The sequence below is a fragment of the Schistocerca gregaria genome, chromosome 1 (genome assembly GCF_023897955.1).
Source record: "Schistocerca gregaria isolate iqSchGreg1 chromosome 1, iqSchGreg1.2, whole genome shotgun sequence".
NCBI lineage: Eukaryota > Metazoa > Arthropoda > Insecta > Orthoptera > Acrididae > Schistocerca > Schistocerca gregaria.
This window is the reverse complement of record NC_064920.1, coordinates 1,082,956,877-1,082,977,127: the sequence shown is the minus strand read 5'-3', so window position 1 is coordinate 1,082,977,127 and position 20,251 is coordinate 1,082,956,877. Positions and strand designations below refer to the sequence as shown.

At 47.3% G+C, this 20,251-nt stretch overlaps 1 protein-coding gene across 1 annotated transcript in view; it reads left to right on the top strand.

Annotated features, from left to right (window-relative positions):
- LOC126281889 (uncharacterized) overlaps positions 1-20,251 on the top strand; it is a 1,790,734-nt gene that overhangs the window by 1,709,016 nt on the left and 61,467 nt on the right. Inside the window, exon 4 of the mRNA XM_049981208.1 lies at positions 15,995-16,176. Within this exon, the coding sequence (XP_049837165.1) occupies positions 15,995-16,176 (182 nt within the window). The remainder of the gene's footprint in view (positions 1-15,994; positions 16,177-20,251) is intronic.

Genomic DNA, 20,251 nt, shown 5'->3' with positions numbered 1-20,251 from the left:
AGGACAAGTGGCGGCACCAGCAGGCGAATGTATACGAAGCGTGTGGAGGGGAACGCGGAAACCAGTGAAGTCGTTGTCGTTAAATTTTCCAAATTATTCTTCAGGTGCTGAGCCACAACAGCTGCTGAGCCCGGGGGCCTATAGAGACATCCAATTACCATGTCTGAGACTGCTTTAACCGTGACCTTCACCCAAATCATTACACAATTCGAATCTCCGTCAATTTCCTTCGATACTATTGCACTTCTTATCGCTATAAACACGCCTCCCCCTTCACTGTCCAGCCTGTCTCTGCGGTGTACATTCCACGAGACTCAGAGGGCCTTAGACACGGGTTCACAGGTAGATGCCGTGTTTCTTGACTTCCGCAAGGCGTTTGACACAGTTCCCCACAGTCGTTTAATGAACAAAGTAAGAGCATACGGACTATCAGATCAATTGTGTGATTGGATTGAGGAGTTTCTAGATAACAGAACGCAGCATGTTATTCTCAATGGAGAGAAGTCTTCCGAAGTAAGAGTGATTTCAGGTGTGCCGCAGGGGAGTGTCATAGGACCGTTGCTATTCACAATATACATAAATGACCTGGTGGATGACATCGGAAGTTCACTGAGGCTTTTTGCAGATGATGCTGTGGTGTATCGAGAGGTTGCAACAATGGAAAATTGTACTGAAATGCAGGAGGATCTGCAGCGAATTGACGCATGGTGCACGGTATGGCAATTGAATCTCAATGTAGACAAGTGTAATGTGATGCGAATACATAGAAAGATAGGTCCCTTATCATTTAGCTACAAAATAGCGGGTCAGAAACTGGAAGCAGTTAATTCCGTAAATTATCTGGGGGTACGCATTAGGAGTGATTTAAAATGGAATGATCATATAAAGTTGATCGTCGGTAAAGCAGATGCCAGACTGAGATTCATTGGAAGAATCCTAAGGAAATGCAATCCGACAACAAAGGAAGTAGGTTACAGTACGCATGTTCGCCCACTGCTTGAATACTGCTCAGCAGTGTGGGATCCGCACCAGATAGGGTTGATAGAAGAGATAGAGATCCAACGGAGAGCAGCGCGCTTCGTTACAGGATCATTTAGTAATCGCGAAAGCGTTACGGAGATGATAGATAAACTCCAGTGGAAGACTCTGCAGGAGAGACACTCAGTAGCTCGGTACGGGCTTTTGTTAAAGCTCCGAGAACATACATTCACCGAAGAGTCAAGCAGTATATTGCTCCCTCCTACGTATATCTCGCGAAGAGACGATGAGGATAAAATCAGAGAGATTAGAGCCCACACAGAAGCATACCGACAATCCTTCTTTCCACGTACAATACGAGACTGGAATAGAAGGGAGAACCGATAGAGGTACTCAGGGTACCCTCCGCCACACACCGTCAGGTGGCTTGCGGAGTATGGATGTAGATGTAGATGTAGAAACGGAGCGATTTATGTGACGTCAAACAGGTCATGATCATGGATCAAGTACACCGTGCATGGCAAAAGTGCGCTATCCAAAACCGTTGCCGAGGCATCAGAGGTGAACTACGGGTCTTAGACGGCACGAGTGTACGACGGGTGCAGAGACGTGTACGGGGGAATAAGCGTGCAGCTTTTGAGAGACTGACCGTCCAGGGGGATGAAGGGCTTCCCTCCAGCGATTCCCATTCGATTTCCCCAAGCATCTCCGCAACTCCTACGTGTTGTTCGAACCTACCGGTAATTAATGTAGCAGTCCGCCTCAGAATTGCTTCGATGTCTCCCTTGCAGCCGACCTGGTGCCGATGCCAAAAATTCGAACTGTGGTGAAGAATGGGTCCGGGATCGATTCCCGGCGGGGTCAGGTATTTACTCTGCCTCGTGATGACTGCGTCTTGTGTGATGTCCTTAGGTTAGTTAGGTTTAAGTAGTTCTAAGTTCTAGGGGACTGATGACCATAGCTGTTAAAGTCCCATAGTGCTCAGAGCCATTTGAACCAAGAATAGGTCGTAGTAGTGTACAAGTGAACCACACGTCCCGAAAATTCTCTCAATAAACGGAAGCTTCCCATTCGCCATCCCTATCACAGCTCTCATATGTTCGTTCCATTTCATATCATTTTGCAACGTTACGCCCAGATATTTAAACGATGTGACTGTGTGCCGGCCGCGGTGGTCTCGCGGTTCTAGGCGCGCAGTCCGGAACCGTGCGACTGCTACGGTCGCAGGTTCGAATCCTGCCTCGGGCATGGATGTGTGTGATGTCCTTAGGTTAGTTAGGTTTAAGTAGTTCTAAGTTCTAGGGGACTGATAACCACAGCAGTTGAGTCCCATAGTGCTCAGAGCCTTTTGAACCATTTTGACGTGACTGTGTCATGCATGACGATACTAGTACTGTATCCGAACATTACGGGTCTGTTTTTCCTACTCATCTGCATTAACTTACATTTTTCTACATTTGCAGCTAGCTGTCATTCATCATACCGGCTAGACATTTTGTCTGTGTCATCTTGTATGCTCCTACAGTCACTCATCGACGATACATCCCGTACACCACAGCATCAAAGTGTCATTAATGAATATCTTCATAGTGAGCTCCAAGCATTCACCGCGGGACACAAAGAGATTGAGCATCTTTGGTCGGAATTAAATATGTGCCTAGCAAAAATATAGGGGAGGGAAACGATCCACCTTGGTTCAACATAGATATTAGGAAGTTGCTGAGAAAGCAGAGAATTTTGCACAGTCGTTTTAAACGTAGTCACCGCCCCTCTGACAAACAGAAATTATGCGAAATGAAAGCAGCTGTCAAAAGGTCAATGAGAGATTCTTTTAGCGAATTTGAAAGCAGTGTTTTATCTGAAGATTCTAAAATTAACCCCAAAAAATTTTGGTCGTACGTAAAATCTGTGAACGCTACAAATAATTCGATACCTCCTCTTGCTGACAGTTTGGGTAGTGTGACTGATGATGATAAATAAACAGAAGGCCGAAATTCTAAACCTAGCTTTCAAAAAGTCGTTTACGGTAGAGGACTGCAGCACCATTCCTGACTTAGTGTGTAGTGTATCTGGGATTGTAAAAATGCTAGGATCCTTAGACGCCAGGAAGGCGTCTAGCCCAGACGGTATCCCCGTAAGATTTTATGTTGACTATGCTACAAATATAGTACCATTCTTATCCATCGTGTATCAGAGATCATTGGAACAGCGGGAAAGTTCCACGGGACTGGAGGAAGGCTCAGGTCATAGAAATCTATGAAAAGGGTAGAAAATCGGATGCACATAATTACCGGCCAATTTCACTGACATCGATTTGTTGTAGAGTCATGGAACATATTTTGTGTTCAGACATAATGACCCTTCTAGAGTCTGAGAAGCTCATCTGCAGAAACCAACACGGTTTTAGGAAACAGCGGTCATGCGAGACACAGCTAGTCCTCTTCGTGCATCATATACAACTGGCTCTATATACCGGCTCCCAGGTTGATGCCGTATTCATCGACTTTCCAAAGGCGTTCGATTCAGCTCCGCACTGTCGCTTGCTCCAAATAGTGCGCGCTTACGGTCTATCCGATGACATATGCTGTTAGATGGGAAGTTTTCTAACAGACAGAGAGCAGTATGTCGTCCTGAATGGAGAGACTTCAACAGAAACAGCGTAATAAGTCCGCTGGTTTTTTCGATTTACGTAAACTATCTGGTTGATGGTATTAGGGTGTTTGCCGATGATGCTGTAGTCTACAGGAAAGTAATATCACACGAAAGTTGTTAACAAATCAATGAGGATTTGCAGAAAATAAATGCGTGGTGCAATGACTGGCATTTATCTCTCAATATTAATAAGTGTAACCTAATGCGTATAACAAAGCGAAAATTCCCATTATGTACGAGTACAAAATAAATGCCCAGTCTTTTGAAGCGGCAACATCCGTCAAGTATCTGAGAGTGACTATTCGAAATGATCTCAAATGGAACGATCAGATTACACAAGTAACGGGTAAGGCAAACTCTTGATTGTGGTTTATTGGTAGAATTCTGAAGCGATGTAGTCCTTCAACAAAGGAAATTGCTTACAATAGTTCAGATTGTCCATTCTTGTAGTATTTTTCGTCAGTATGGGACCCTTAGTAGTTGGGTTTGATTCAAGAGATTGAGAAGGTCCAAAGAAAAGCGGCAAGATTCGTGACTGGTACATTTAGCCATCACGGGAGCGTTACAAATCTCATAGAAAGTTTGAAGTAGGACACACTTGCTGCAAGACGACGCGCTAAACGGAAGGGGTGCTTACTAAATTCCAAGATCCGATCTTCGCCGAGGATGTAGAGCACTATTATTACCACAAACATGCAATTCGCGCAATGATCACCATTCAAAGACAAGGGAAATAAGAGCTCGTGCTGAGGCGTTCAGACTATCGTTTTTCCCTCGCGCGATTCGCGAGTGGAACAGAGGGTGGAGGGGGGGGGGGGGAGGGGAGGGGAATGTGACTTTGGCCCTCCGCCACACACCGCTTGGTGACTATGTAGATGTAGGTGTAGATCATTAGCAGACAGCTGCACATTGGCGCCCACACTATCCGCCAGACCATTTATGTACACTGGTGTCCAAAATTAAAGCAACAAACAGCTATTTCCCCGTTCTGTGTCTAATTCACGATATTATCCGTACGATCGTGTTGTGCACGGAAGGTGGCATTCCGGTCAACGGACAACCACGCCAACGATGACGTGAGGGCACCTATAAAATGAGGTAGTTTTTGCCGGACAATACCACATACACAATCGCTATGTACACAGTCACAGACGGTGCAGTGTAGCGCAGAGAATGCACCTACCAGACTCTCTGCGGTAGAGCGCCTTAGAAAGAAAGGAAGCAGAACAGTCACAAACTGATGAGACCCGGTGGCTTAATGTGAATCGTTCTGTTGTTTCTCGGATGTTGCGATAGTTTATACAGAGCGAAACTGTATCCCGAAGACCAGGAGAGAGCCGACGACGTGTGGCATCAGAAAGAGAGGACCGTTATTTGGCTGTAAGGGCACGACGGTGCGGCCTTAGTATAGCGCAGCAACTGTCATGTGAGCTGTCAGCATCCATTGGACGTGCTGTATCGGCAGTGTAGCCTTTATTGTCGGAGACCTGCTGTTTAAGTACTTCTGACGCGTCTTCACAGAAGGGAACGTCTAGAGTGGAGCCGTCAACATACCACCTGGGCGGTCGCACAGTGGACCAACGTTGTTTTCACAGATGAGACCTGATTTAGTCTGGAGAGTGATTCTCGATGGATTCGCATCTGGGGAGAACGTGTAATACGATTTCGGGACCCAACCATTGTGGGAAGAGACCGAGATCGAGGATGATCCCAACTGGTGTTGGCGGGGACTATGTTGACCACTCGAAGCCCTCTTCATGAAATTGTACGGTTGAATCGGCAGGGTTTAACTGCTGTCAGGTATCGTGACAAGGTCTTGGGATCTCATGCGCGGTTGTTGCGTGTTGCTGTGGGGCCAGGCGTCGTGCTGATGGACGATAACACTCGACTTCACATAGCACGCGTGGCTGATGTTTTCTTGGAAACAGAAGATATTGTATGCTTACCATAGCCTCTTCTGGGAAGCACTAGGGAGACGGCTTGCATCTGTAAGATGGCAAGAACTATGCCCTTTACATGAAGTCACTAAAGATCACCTAACTCACATTGAGCGAACAGTAGGGCTGAACAAAATGACTGACAAGGCACAATGCATCTTGTAGAGGGTGTAGTAGGGATGTATTGGAATAATTAATGTCGGGTGATGGTTTTAAAGTAATTCACACAACATGAAAACTTTGTGGAAATGAGTCGATTTACTGGACGCAGGGAAGTATTTAGAGTTGACCGTGGCTGGCTGGGGAACGGCGAAGGGAAGCAACAATAGGCAGCTTAGGGCGGTTCAAGCTCTGAGAAAGCGGAAACGTGGTGCGGCCTCCAGTCGCCTTAAGATGAGTGACAGCATGAGTGGTGGTGTACTGGGAAGCAGACAGACAACTTGTATGCCTGTTGATAAATGTCCGTCGTCCCGTTTTCAGGGAAACATGCGAGAAAGCCGCTCAAAGCTACGATGGAGCAGTCAACAGAGGTCAAAATATGTGTGTTCGTGACTGTAGCAACTTCACACTTAATTCATGTTCCGCAGAGTCTGAAGTAAATCAGGTGAAGAGTGACAGAATGAAATACGCCAGCGTCCGATGGGAATGAAGGACCGAGGAATTTGAAGTACTCTCCTGGGAGTCAGAATTCTGGAAAAATTGGTGTTTGTGCAGAAGCTAACCTTGATGGGTGGCCTGGAAGGAACTAAATAACTGAAGTTGAGAGGAAGGGAAATTTTGTGGGAATTTGTTCACTTCCCAGAGCAGGCACTGGTCGGCGCTGGCAAGCGACGCATAATTAACGCGACTTGCACTGCAATTGGCGTAAGTGATTTTGCTGGGGGGGGGGGGGGGGGGGGAACCAAGGCGAAGAGCGGACTGGGAGAAGTCGCCATAGTGGTCTTCCATTCCCAGCTTGCCTAGAGTGCGGACGTGGCGTTCCTTACTCAGCTTTCCTGAGAAAGAGTGAGCATCTCTGCAGTTTAGGACTTAGCAAATGGAACGATTGAGCTTGGATAAAGAAAGTTTTGGTTCAGCTATGTACTGAGCAATATAGCTAGGAGTGAATAGACGAGCGCAGCCTTGCAGCACCACGAGGTCGGTCGATGTCCACACAACGACGCCACTCCACCACGCTGTATTCGGTGATATTGTCCCCGCTCCAGCCACTGATTAATTTGTTGGATCACGTCGGCAAATTTTCCACGAGGATTTCATGGGCCGTTATTGTAGAATTCTTGTCGCACTTCGCATTGCGCCTAGGTCAGTCGATAGGAATTACTTCTGAGTTGTCGCGCTTTACTCGACGCAAACGCAATTTATTTCCACTGCCTGATCGGAGAGTCTTGTAGTGTGATAATTGAAGGTCGGGAGTTAAAAAAATAAATTTGTGCTAATCGACTGCATCTGTTTTCAATCAAGTAGTTGAAATCCTAATTCACTTTCTTAATTAGTTTTATGTTCAACATTTGCATCTGGTGTTCAATAGCTGAATATAACATCAGTGTGCACCCCTTTTTAATTACAAGTGATCAATTCTGAATAAATTTGTGTCAACACTGCCACCGTTGTTCAATCAGGAGTGACAGGGCCATATTTTTTTGCGTTTTCCGATATTGCGGCAGTTATGCACTCTCTGTTGATCTGTTAGTCAATTAGTTGGGGTGAACACACGCCAAAGCCAGCTAAGTCACAGGTGGAGTGTTACACATCACGTCAGCATCTATCAAGACTGCGAGCAGCTCTGCAGGAAGGATGGGCATTATTGCCTCATCATGAGAATGATGACATCACTCACAGCATGCCCCGTCGCTGTCAGGCCTGTATTGCTGCCAGAGGTGGTCACACGCCGTACTGAGCACATTAACCAGATGTCCGAATGTGTTAAGTTGGAAAAAAACGAAGAATTTTTTTGCCTAGCGTTATGCATGTTGCATTTGTTTATGTTCTGCATTTTTTTACACTGTTTCTACCTTGCTATCACCTGTTTATACTATTTCGTGGCAAAATAAACGCAACCTTGAAAAATTTACGTTTGTTGCTTTAACTCTGGACACCAGTGCATGTAGACAATTCCAGCGGTGCTATCACACTTCTCTGGGGCACTCTGGACACACGTTCGTCTCTGGTGTAGGCTCGCCGTCGAAACCTGTCCCGGTCGCGTCTCGAGCGCAGCTGCTGTGTTCGGCCGTCACCGCAACGCCGCCAGGCCTGTCCACTAATCTGGACACCGGACCAGCCGCCGGCCGATCCTCCAGCGAGCCGGAGGCTGTCTGCCGCGCCCTCCCCCAAAAACGAGAGGGGGGAGGAGGGGGGGGAGTGGGGATGGGGGTCTGCTATAGAGGCTGCGTGGCGGCCGCAATCAGCTTAGCCGTGCACCAACCGCCGCCCCCGCCTAATCACCGTACCGGTGCCATTATCCGCGGCCTACCGCACGCTGCTGACGGCCGCGGGCTTCTGTGATCCCAGCCGTGGCCACTGTGTCTGGGAGGGACGTCCCCTCTGGATCACCAATACCTGCTCACCCAGTACCGCCGCGCGCTCCGTTCAAACGCACAGACCAGGCTGGTACTGCGCTAGTACATACAAAGCGCACTCTTTAAACGCATTCGGCAGAACTTTATTTCGCCGTGTAGGATAGTGACACTGTCTACATCAACAGCTACGTCACAGCTCTGCAGTTCACAAGCAAATGCTCGGTAGACGGTTCAAACGACCAATTTCAGAGCTGAATCAATGTTTCACTCTGTAGCGGAGTGTGTGCTGATATGAAACTTCCTGCCAGGTTAAAATTGGGACTCAAAACTGGGACCTTTGCCTTTCGCGTACAGGTGCTCTACTGACTATGCTACTCAAGCACTACTCGCGGCCCGTCCTCACAGGTTTACTTCCGCCACTGCATCATCTCCTACCTTTCACACTTCACTTTATAAAATAACTTTTATCTTAATAATATGAATACACTACTGGCCATTAAAATTGCTACACCACGAGGATGACGTGCTACAGACGCGAAATTTAACCGATAGGAAGAAATTGCTATGATATGCAAATGATTAGCTTTTCAGAGAATTCACGCAAGGTTGGCGCCGCTGGCGACACCTACAACGCGCTGACATGAGGAAAGTTTCCAACCGATTTCTCATACACAAACAGCAGTTGACCGCCATTGCCTGGTGAAACGTTGTTGTGTTGCCTCGTGTAAGGAGGAGAAATTCAACCATAACGATTCCGATTTTGATAAAGGTCAGATTGTAGCCTATCGCGATTGTGGTTTATCGTATCGCGACATTGCTGCTCGCGTTGGTAGAGATCCCATGACTGTTAGCAGAATATGGAATCGGTGGGTTCAAGAGGGTAATACGGAACGCCGTGCTGGATCCCAACGGCCTCATATCACTAGCAGTCGAGATGACAGGCATCTTATCCGCATGGCTGTAACGGATCGTGCAGCCACGTCTCGATCCCTGAGTCAATAGATGGGGACGTTTGCACGACAACAACCATCTGCACGAACAGCTCGACGACGTTTGCAGCAACATGGACTATCAGCTCGGACACCATGGCTGCGGTTACCCTTGACGCTGCATCACAGACAGGAGCGCCTGCGATGGTGTACTCAACTACCAACCTGGGTGCACGAATGGCAAAACGTCATTTTTTCCGATGAATCCAGGTTCTGTTTACAGCATCGTCATGGTCGCATCCATGTTTGGCGACATCGCAGTGAACGAACATTGGAAGCGTGTATTCGTCATCGCCATACTGGCGTATCACCTGGCGCGATGTTATGGGGTGCCACTGGTTACACGTCTCGGTCACCTCTTGTTCGCATTGACGGCACTTTGAACAGTGGACGTTACATTTCAGATGTTTTACGACCCGTGGCTCTACCCTTCGTTCGATCCCTGCGAAACCCTACATTTCAGCAGTATAATGCACGACTGCATATTGCAGGTCCTGTACGGGCCTTTCTGGATACAGAAAATGTTCGAGTGCTGCCCTGGCCAGCACATTCTCCAGATCTCTCACGAATTGAAAACGTCTGGTCAATGGTGGCGGAGCAACTGGCTCGTCACAATACGCCAGTCACTACTCTTGATGAAGTGTGGTATCGTGTTGAAGCTGCATGGGCAGCTGTACCTGTACATTTCTTCTTGGTGTAGCAATTTTAGTGGCCAGTAGTGTATTTATATATGTATTTGGAGAGACAGAGATTGATTTTTGACTGAGACTTTACTTTAAGTTGTGACTGGTACCTGAATTTTGGTTGCTGCCTCCTTAAATGATCAGGTTCTGCACCAGTTGGTTACGTATTATAATTTGTTGGAAGTTATTGTTGTTTAAGACTTAAAATACGACTCTGTTGGTTACTTGGTCGTATTGCGGATAACTTTGAGCCCAGTTTTTCGTAGCTTTTCATAACTAAGGGACCACTGTTGTAAGTAAGTCAGATCAAACAGCAACCTCTTTTTGTGAGAAAAGGATATTGCTTGGCACACAAACTGCCTTCAAACTACACGTCACGTTGCATCAAAATTGGTCATTGGAGTTCGGCGCCATACTATTATGCAAGAACATAATCCAATTACTGCAAATAAGAAATGATGAGAGGTTGTTACGCATTGAATGAAAACTATAGAGAATGCATTTCGTTTGCTGTATTTTAGAGAACTTTGTACACTTACAATTCTGTCGATTGATAGCCGGCGACGACAATGAAGTTCACTTCCTTCTCCAAATACAAGATATTTTTCTTCTTCACTTCCAGAAAATTTGTGAACATAAATGTTTTGGCAACTCTTACACATACTTTACTCGGTTTTATCACTGAAACAGCAATTTCCATTAAATGTAACGACACCTTCTGAGCGACGCCCTAGCAACACGTCCTCTTTCCCCAAGATACAGATTAGCAGTCCTTTTGTTTTTAATAAGTCAATTGTCTTTTTTTTTAGAGTCCATACTCAAAGATGCATAACTACTATCCTTGCGGGGATTGCGCGCAGAAGAGATTTTTTGCTGTTCAGCTGCACTTCACTTCACTTCAAATACCTTTTTAAGCAAATTTATATTTACGGTATTTACATACGTTACTGAGCTTCTCAGAATAAAATTAGGCACAATTTCATTAGGAAGGGGCAGTGAGGCTCATATAACATTACAACTTGAGATCTCCTGCGAATATTGCAGGATTAGCACTCCCGCAAGAAACAATATTGCGGAGAGCACCTGCGATAGAGTACTTGCCTGCTAACGGAAAAGGTTGTTCTTTGCAAAAACACACTTAAATTGCTGTGCGTACTTTACACGTACCTTCGCCGCTTACAAAGAGCCTGAAAACTATTTTTGCGTTCAGCCAGAAAGCGATGGGGGACATATTGATCGTAAATTGCAGTCTGCAAGTCTACATTACACTTTGTGCCCGCTAAAGTAAAATGTGCCTACTTGCTATTTACTCAGCAGGATCAGGAACTATGACTACAAATAAAAGTATCCTTAATAATAATTAATAATAATATCCTCATCAGAAACAGTTCAGAGGCGACCTACACGGGAAGTTCCAAGTAAAATGATCTATCGTCCTGACTTATAATCACTTAATTGCTCACCTTCAAAGTAGAAACCAATCTTACCACTTGCCACACAGTTTTGTGAACATTAAGGCCAGCACACGAACAGCCACTTCTATGAAATCTAAGCGAACCAGAACGGTATACAGTCCTCGCGAATTCATTTTCCACTTTTACTCTGTGTGTGTGTGTGTGTGTGTGTGTGTGTGTGTATTCGTAAGGGACCAAACTGCTGAGGTCATCGGTCCCTAGACTTACACACTACTTAAACTAACTTATGCTAAGAACAACACGCACACACCCGTTCCCGAAGGAGGAGTCGAACCTCTGGCGGGAGCGGCCGCGCAATCCGTGGCATGGAGTCTCAAACCGCGCGGTCCGTCCGCGCGGCCCACTTTTACTGAAAATGCATTCAAGACTGCCCAGCTCTGACGTCATCTGAGGCACAGTGCTTGCAGACTTTACAGTGTTAATTTTAATGTACCCAATCATACATTGACAAAGTGTAGAAAAGTTATTTTAATTTTTAATTTCACTCTTAGATTATGATGCAATCTGTTGTAAGCTACGCACAGGTTCGTTACGATGACGTGAGAACTGGGGTAAGCCCCGGCACACTCACTCACGTCTGGACCTCATCGGCCCGTATTAATTATATAGGGTGTTACAAAAAGGTACCGCCAAACTTTCAGGAAACATTCCTCGGACACAAATAAAGAAAAGATGTTATGTGGACATGTGTCCGGAAACGCTTAATTTCCATGTTAGAGCTCATTTTAGTTTGTTCTCCCACCTACGCTCAATGGAGCACGCTATCATCATTTCATACGGGATGCTCTACCTGTGCTGCTTGAACATGTGCCTTTAAGAGTACGACACAACATGTGGTTCATGGACGATGGAGCTCCTGCACATTTCAGTCCAAGTGTTCGTACGCTTCTCAACAACAGATTCGGTGACCGATGGATTGGTAGAGGCGGACCAATTCCATGGCCTCCACGCTCTCCTGACCTCAACCCTCTTGACTTTCATTTATGGGGGCATTTGAAAGCTCTCGTCTACGCAACCGCGGTACTAAATGTAGAGACTCTTCGTGCTCGTATTGTGGACGGCTGTGATACAATACGCCATTCTCCAGGGCTGCATCAGCGCATCAGGGGTTCCATGCGAAGGAGAGTGGATGCATGTATCCTCGCTAACGGATGACATTTTGAACATTTCCTGTAACAAAGTGTTTGAAGTGACGCTGGTACGTTCTGTTGCTGTGTGTTTCCATTCCATGATTAATGTGATTTGAAGAGAAGTAATAAAATGAGCTCTAACATGGAAAGTAAGCGTTTCCGGACACATGTCCACATAACATATTTTCTTTCTTTGTGTGTGAGGAATGTTTCCTGAAGGTTTGCCCGTACCTTCTTGTAACACCTTATATATATATATATATATATATATATATATATATAAAGTGACATAGAAACATGAAATTCCTAATTTTCTGATTTAGAATTTCTTCGTTTTTAACTTTTTCTATGGCTCCCATTAATCGTTTTTGGTAAGGACTCCACATTGGGCAGCAACACTCCAGCAGAGAGTGGACAGGTGTAGTGTAGGCTGTCTCTCTAGTAGATCTGGCAGAGCTGATCGCCCCCCTCCTCGGAATTTACGGGGATGACTTGGTTGTGCAGATGTGGTGCAGCTCCCTCCAGCGATCCACCAAGGCGTCACTGCTTCCATGCCGTGACGCGTCGGCTCTGTTATTAGGGCCGAAGGTGGACATAGTGGCTATTAGGTAGGTGGTCATAATGTTCGGGCTGGTCAGTCTAAGCTCTATTCGCCGCTGCGATTCTTGTGTTAATCTCAACTTCCATTGCATTCTGTTCGCTAAAAATACTTCTCAAGTACTTAAAAGTGTGTATTATTTCAAAAGTGAATTCGTTAACTGTCGGTGAGATACCATAATTGGGTGCCATGCGCTTACTTTTCTTCTTTTTAATTTGTAGCTGTTCTTCGTTTCCAATATTTCTGTGAGAACTTGTCAAGAGCTGCAAGTACACTAGACTGTCGCCCGCCCGGTTAGCCGAGCAATGTAACGCACTGCTTTCTGGGCGGGAAGGCGTGCTGGACCCTGGCACGAATCTGCCCGGCAGATTAGTGTCGAGGTCCGGTGTGCCGGCCGCTCTGTTGATGGTTTTTAGGCGGTTTTCCATCCGCCTCGGCGAATGCGGGTTGGTAGCCCTTATTCTGCCACAGTTACACTATGTCGGCGTTTGGCGATTGCTGCGCAAATACTATCTCCACATTCGCGTACACCATAATTACTCTACCACGCAAACATTGGGGTTACACTTGTCTGATGTGAGATGTTGAGGGCGGGGGGGGGGGGGGGGAGAAATAATCCACTAGGGGCCCAACCGCAAAATAACCCTAGATTCGGTGTGGGGTGAGTGGACTGCTGTAGCCTGTTGTGGGGCTGTGAACCACTGCAGAGGGGACGAAGCCTTTCTGTCGTGTCTAGGTCCCTGATCCATACAATACAATACGCTAGATTGTCACTTATTAGAGCAACATCGTCCGCGCCGGCCGCTGGTGGCCGAGCGGTTCTACGCGCTTCAGTCTGGAACCGCGCTACTACTACGGTCGCAGGTTCGAATCAAATGGTTCAAATGGCTCTGAGCACTATGGGACTCAACTGCTGTGGTCATCAGTTCCCTAGAACTTAGAACTACTTAAACCTAACTAACCTAAGGACATCAGACACATCCATGCCCGAGGCAGGATTCGAACCTCCGACCGTAGCAGTCGTACGGTTCCGGACTGCGCGCCTAGAACCGCGAGACCATTACGGTCGCAGGTTCGAATCCTGCCTCGGGCATGGATGTGTGTGATGTCCTTAGGTTAGTTAGGTTTAAGTAGTTCTAAGTTCTAGGGGACTGATGACCACAGCAGTTGAGTCCCATAGTGCTCAGGGCCATTTGAGCCAGGTGGGTCTAATTGTTTTGTGTTCTCTATCTTTCCTGAAAAGAAACGCTGTAGATAGCTTACAGACCTAAAACAATTAAAAAACGTACAGACGTATGTATCCAGTTTACAGAATAACCACGGAAGATGCTTTGTAAATAAAAGCGAAACGTGTCTGGTGTGATTCTTTTTAATTAGACTGCAGTCAGCTCAAGACGGATAACCGATGGTAACAGATGAAACAAAAAGCATTGCAGATAATGCTGCTTCTTGTCTAAGCTCAGTTATGGCGTCAACTAATAGATGAATGAATAACGATGAATGTCGTACCAGTGTGGCGCCAGGCTTGTTCGCTCCACTGGTCAAGCCTGCTCTCCTCTATCTGGTCAGGCTGCCTTAGTGGTCGTGCGGTAGCGTTCTCGCTTCTCACGCCCAGGTTCCCGCGTTCGATTCCCGTCGGGGTCAGGGATTTTCTCTGCCTCGTGATGACTGGGTGTTGTGTGATGTCCTTACGTTAGTTAGTTTTAAGTAGTTCTAAGTTCTAGGGGACTGATGACCATATATGTTAATTCCCATAGTGCTCAGAGCCTTTTGAACCAGGCTGCCTTATAACTGTTTTTTTTTTTCTTTATGTAATTTTAAAACCTGTACAACAGGCAGGCTGTCAGCAGCGTTCTATGCTGCTCTTCAGCCAGAGGATACAAGATGAGAAAAAACAGAAAGATTACACATAGGTTACAGAAAGGTGGGCAAGAAAACAGTTGACACAGAAAGGCAAACACGGAGCCGTTCACACTCGACGATACTCCACACTTGAAACTGTTGACACGACGCACAAACACGGAAGACAGCGATGGCAAAGGTGAACGATGGAGTGCGACGGTGAACACTGAACACTAAACACGACGGCACACACGAGACACTGATGGCGAAGATCTCCGGCGCGCGAAAGTCCACGTAGCGTGTGCGAGTCTGGGGACCTGCCAAGAGGGGAAGAACGGGGGGGGGGGGGGGGGTGGAGAGGGCAGAACAAAGACGCCAATGGCTGAGGAGATGGGAGGAGGAGTAGAGGGACAGGGGAGGGGAAGCCAGGGGGAGGAGTGGGGAGAAAGGGATGAGGGAGGGAGAATGCCGAAAGGAACAGAGACAGGAAGAGGGAAGGAGGATCAAAGTTGGTAGGAGGGGTATATGGAGGGAAGTAGGACATCATCAGGGAGGAGGAGCTGGCGGAAGCCACCTTGGGAGAGGGTAAGGAGGGTAGAGAGATGGAGACCGGGTGGGACGTGGGAATACAGGCGCGGCAGCGGGCGGGGGCGGGAGAGGATGGGCGAGACAAGCGGGTGAGGAGGATCGAGTTTGCAGGAGGTGTACTGGATCCGTATCCTCTCAAGGAAAAGGAGGAGGTGGGGGAATGGAATGAGATCGTACAGGAGCCGCGTGGGGGAGGGGAGACGGATGCGATAGGCGAGGCGGAGAGCATGGCATTCAAGGATGGGGAGGGATTTGTAAAAGGTAGCGGGGGCGGAGATCATGACCGGATGGGCGTAACAAAGGATAGGGCGGATGAGGGACTTATAGGTGTGGAGTATGGTGGAGGGGTCCAGACCCCACGTACGACCGGAAAGGAGCTTGAGGAGATGGAGACGGGAGCGTGCCATGGCTTGGATTGTCCAGGAGAGTCGACGGTCGAGGGTGACGCCAAGGTACTTGAGGGTGGGGGTGAGGGCGATAGGACGGCCATAGACGGTGAGATAGAAATCAAGGAGGCGGAAGGAAGGGATGGTTTTGCCTACAATGATCGCCTGGGTTTCGGAGGGATCCTTATAACGGTGCGCGCTCGCTGTCGTCGTGTTGCAGGCGGCCAGACCAAGGAGGAGGTGATCGAGACGAACGAGCGACTCCGGGCGGTGCGCGTGCGCCTCGAGGACTCGTACGACACGGCCAAGCGGTCGCTCATCACGCTCATGAGCAAGTACACCGAGAGCAAGAACGTCCGCAACGTCTTCCAGCGCTACAACCTGCTCAAGGCCATGATCAAGGTGAGGAAACCACAGCTGCCGCGCCGCTGCGCTCCGCTCTGCGTGAACGGTGGCGCCACCTAGGTGGGCGGTCGCTTCCTCGTTCATCACCGGCAGCTCACGAGGACTGAACGTACAGGTCCGTTTGTTTTTCTGTCTTTTTTGGGAGGGGAGGGAAGCGGGCAGGGCGCAAGGATGGGCGCTGCCACCGTATGGGTTGTATGGAAATGTGCATGTGGTGTGGGTGACGAAATAAAATTCAATGTCTCTCCTCAACTCGCAGAAAGTCGAAGTTCTAAACTACTCAGAAGTCCTACAACTGCTCCGAGCTCACACATGCTACTGCACGGAAAGATTTAGCCAATATTCACAGTTCAAACACTTCACAATGGGCCCCCGTAAATGTGACTGTACTTACAAGTTTGGCTACGTTTCATCTACGGGGAACCAACTCACATTCATCACAATGTACTCAATGCTCCACAATTTAATATAAATTCAGGCAGTATTTACTAGGCAATGATCATGTATGCACTGACGTATTTTTTTGTTTTATTTTAAGTTTCACAAATTCGAGTTTATTTCCCATAAGAACATAGAAAAATCGAAAGTCACAGTTCACAATAAATTAATTTCAGAGCCTGACCGAGTTTCTTAAGATCTTGGGGGAGATTGAATAAACCACGATTAATTGCGTGAGTTATATTTAGAAAACCGTTGAACTTCCACAGTATATCAAACTACAAATTCCACAACGGCCACATTCTGAAACTTTATAAGTCCGGCTTGTGTCACACCCAACTCCAAAAGCAACAAGTCCATCAGAAGCCGAAAGTAGGAAATCTGAATAATTCACATTCGCGAACTAGTGGCTTTTTCAAAGCTCATCACACAAAATTTTCTCGAAACACAAACAAAGTGTGACCGCCTCCAACTGCGTCCGAACATAGGCCCCTCTCCGTACGGAAATGTCGCTATTTACCCTGCAAACCTCGGTCAAGCACCACTGAATCAGTTAAACTACAGAAAACGAAAACTGATGAAATTCTTAATTTTAACCTTTTATACATGTATGATACGTCAAATCACACGGAAATTGTCCAAAAAATGTTGTGCTGTTATCAGTTTTCTTTTATATACCATAATTTATTTATAAACAATTATTTCTATGGTTTTCCTCTGTTTATGAGTTTATAAGTGTAAATATTAACAAACAATTTCAATTATACGTTAAATAATTTCCTGTATATCTGAAGTTTACAGTATTGTCGCTACTTTTAATGTTTCTCTGTTTACTTAGTAAGAAAAGTCGTTTCTAATTACTCGAAGTCCATTTTTTTCGTCTCTCATTTATGTACGTAGATAATTTCACTACATCTGCGATGACATTCCGATACCGTTCTACGGGATGTATCCGTAGACACGTTTGTTGGGATCGCATTGTGTGTTGCCGACATATTCACTTTCACAGTTCAGTTCCTTTTTCTAAAAAAAAAAAAAAAAAAAAAAAAAAAAAATGTGATATGTTACACTACAGCATCACCAGCCTTCCGCGGTCTCGCTTTGTTGGTGAGCCAGTAAATAGAAACCATAGGGCAGTGACTCTGCGTCGCTGCAGTACACTTTGGAGGTGTGGCGGTGGGACTTGAAGTCCCATACCGCCCTGCAACGGTGACAGTACTCTTCTGTCCGGCATGAGAACGCAGTCCGACGTGGGCAGGTAAGATTGGAAAGTCGTGGACGTGGAATGGAGAGGTAGTCTTGGCAAAGGAGGCAACCGTGGTGGGCGTGCCAGGCCCAGCTATAGTCCTGTTCGGAAGCCGATTCCTCTAGGATGGTCAGCGGAACCTGGTGGCGATGCCAGCGGCGTTGATGTGTAGCCCCAACGTGGCGTAGCCCAAGTACAGCGTCCCTTAGGGCAGCCACTTTCTCCTTGAGGGGCACCATATCTGCTTCCTCATGGAGAGTCACAATCCGCGTGAGTGGCGGGGCGTGCAGGCTCTACCTGAAAATCTTGGCGCTGCAGCGTCCACATCCTGGTGACACTAATCGTGGCCCATACAGTACAGTTCAGGAATTACTTATAACGTTCAACGTACAACAACTTACAAACCAAGGCGGATATGGAATGTCCATATTCTAAGGCGTAATCGTCCATCTCTTTCGCTTCAAATGACCCTACTCGACCTTCACAGACACATATGGTTCAACATTTATTAGTTTTGGCGTAATATTGAATTTCATACTGGACGCGAAAAGCGGCCGTGAGAAACCAGCACCCATTTAGCCGCCCAACGGCCGGGTTTTACTGGTCACCTTGGCAGCCAGTGGAAGTACAGACACAACGCCATCTGTGGAGCATAGCGTGAAACTGGCCCACGACCTACTCCTGTCAACGCCCGATCTTCGCCGCCACCTGTGTGCGTCTGCAGTCGCGTGTTTGTGACCCAATGAAGTGCGTCTTCCCTTCCCGTGTTACAGCGGGGTTATCGTCATTCTTTACACTGTCTGCATGCAACCTGCCACATCTTCCTCTGGCGGCCGAGCTTCACATCTTAGAGTACTTTTTCGGTTATTTGTTGGAAATACACTGGTGTGTACAACCTACGAACGAAAGTACACTACTGGCCATTAAAATTGCTACAGACGCGAAATTTAACCGACAGGAAGAAGATGCTGTGATATGCAAATGATTGGGTTTTCAGAGCACTCACACAAGGTTGGCGCCGGTGGCGACACCTACAACGTGCTGACATGAGAAAAGCTTCCGACCGATTTCTCATACACAAACAGCAGTTGACCAGCGTTGCCTGGTGAAACGTTGTTGTGTTGCCTCGTGTAAGGAGCAGAAACGCCTACCATCACGTTTCCGCCTTTCATAAAGGTCGGATTGTAGCCTATCGCGATTGCGGTTTATAGTATCGCGACATTGCTGCTCGCGTTGGTCGAGATCCAATGACCGTTAGCAGAATATGGAATCGATGGGTTCAGGAGGGTAATACGGAACGCCGTGCTGGATCCCAACGGCCTCGTATCACTAGCAGTCGAGAAGAGAGGCATCTTATCCGCATGGCTGTAACGGATCGTGCAGCTACGTCTCGATCCCGGAGTCAACAGATGGGGACGTTTGCAAGACAACGACCATCTGCACAAACAGTTCGACGACGTTCGCAGCAGCATGGACTATCAGCTCGGAGACCGTGGCTGCGGTTACCTTTGACGTTGCATCACAGACAGGAGCGCCCGCGATGGTGTTCAAATGGTTCAAATGGCTCTGAGCACTATGGGACTTATCTGCTGAGATCATCAGTCCACTAGAACTTGGAACTACTTAAATCTAACTTAACCTAAGGACATCACACACATCCATGCCCGAGGCAGGATTTGAACTTGCGACCGTAGCGGTCGCGCAGTTCCAGACTGAACCGCTCGGCCACCCAGGCCGGCCGCGATGGTGTACTTAACGACGAACCTGAGGGCTCAGATGGCAAAACGTGATTTTTTCGGACGAATCCAGGTTCTGTTTACAGCATCGTCATGGTCTCATCCGTGTTTGGCGACGTCGCATTGAACGCACATTGGAATCGTGTATTCGTCGTCACCCTACTGGCGTATCACCCGGCGTGATGGTATGGGGTGCCATTGGTTACACGTCTCGGTCACCTCTTGTTCGCATTGACGGCACTTTGAACGGTGGACGTTACATTTCAGCTGTGTTACGACCCGTGGCTCTACCCTTCATTCGATCCCTGCGAAACCCTACATTTCAGCAGGATAATGCACGAAAGTATGTTGCAGGTCCTGTACGGGCCTTTCTGGATACAGGAATGTTCGACTGCTGCCCTGGCCAGGACATTCTCCAGATCTGTCACCAATTGGAAACGTCTGGTCAATGGTGTCCGAGCAACTGGCTCTTCACAATACGCCAGTCACTGTTCTTGATGAACTGTGGTATCGTGTTGAAGCTGCATGGGCAGCTGTACCTATACATACCATCGGAGCTCTGTTTGACTCAATGCCCAGACGTATCAGGGCAGTTATGACGGCCAGAGGTGGTTGTTCTAGGTACTGATTACTCAGGATCTATGCACCCAAA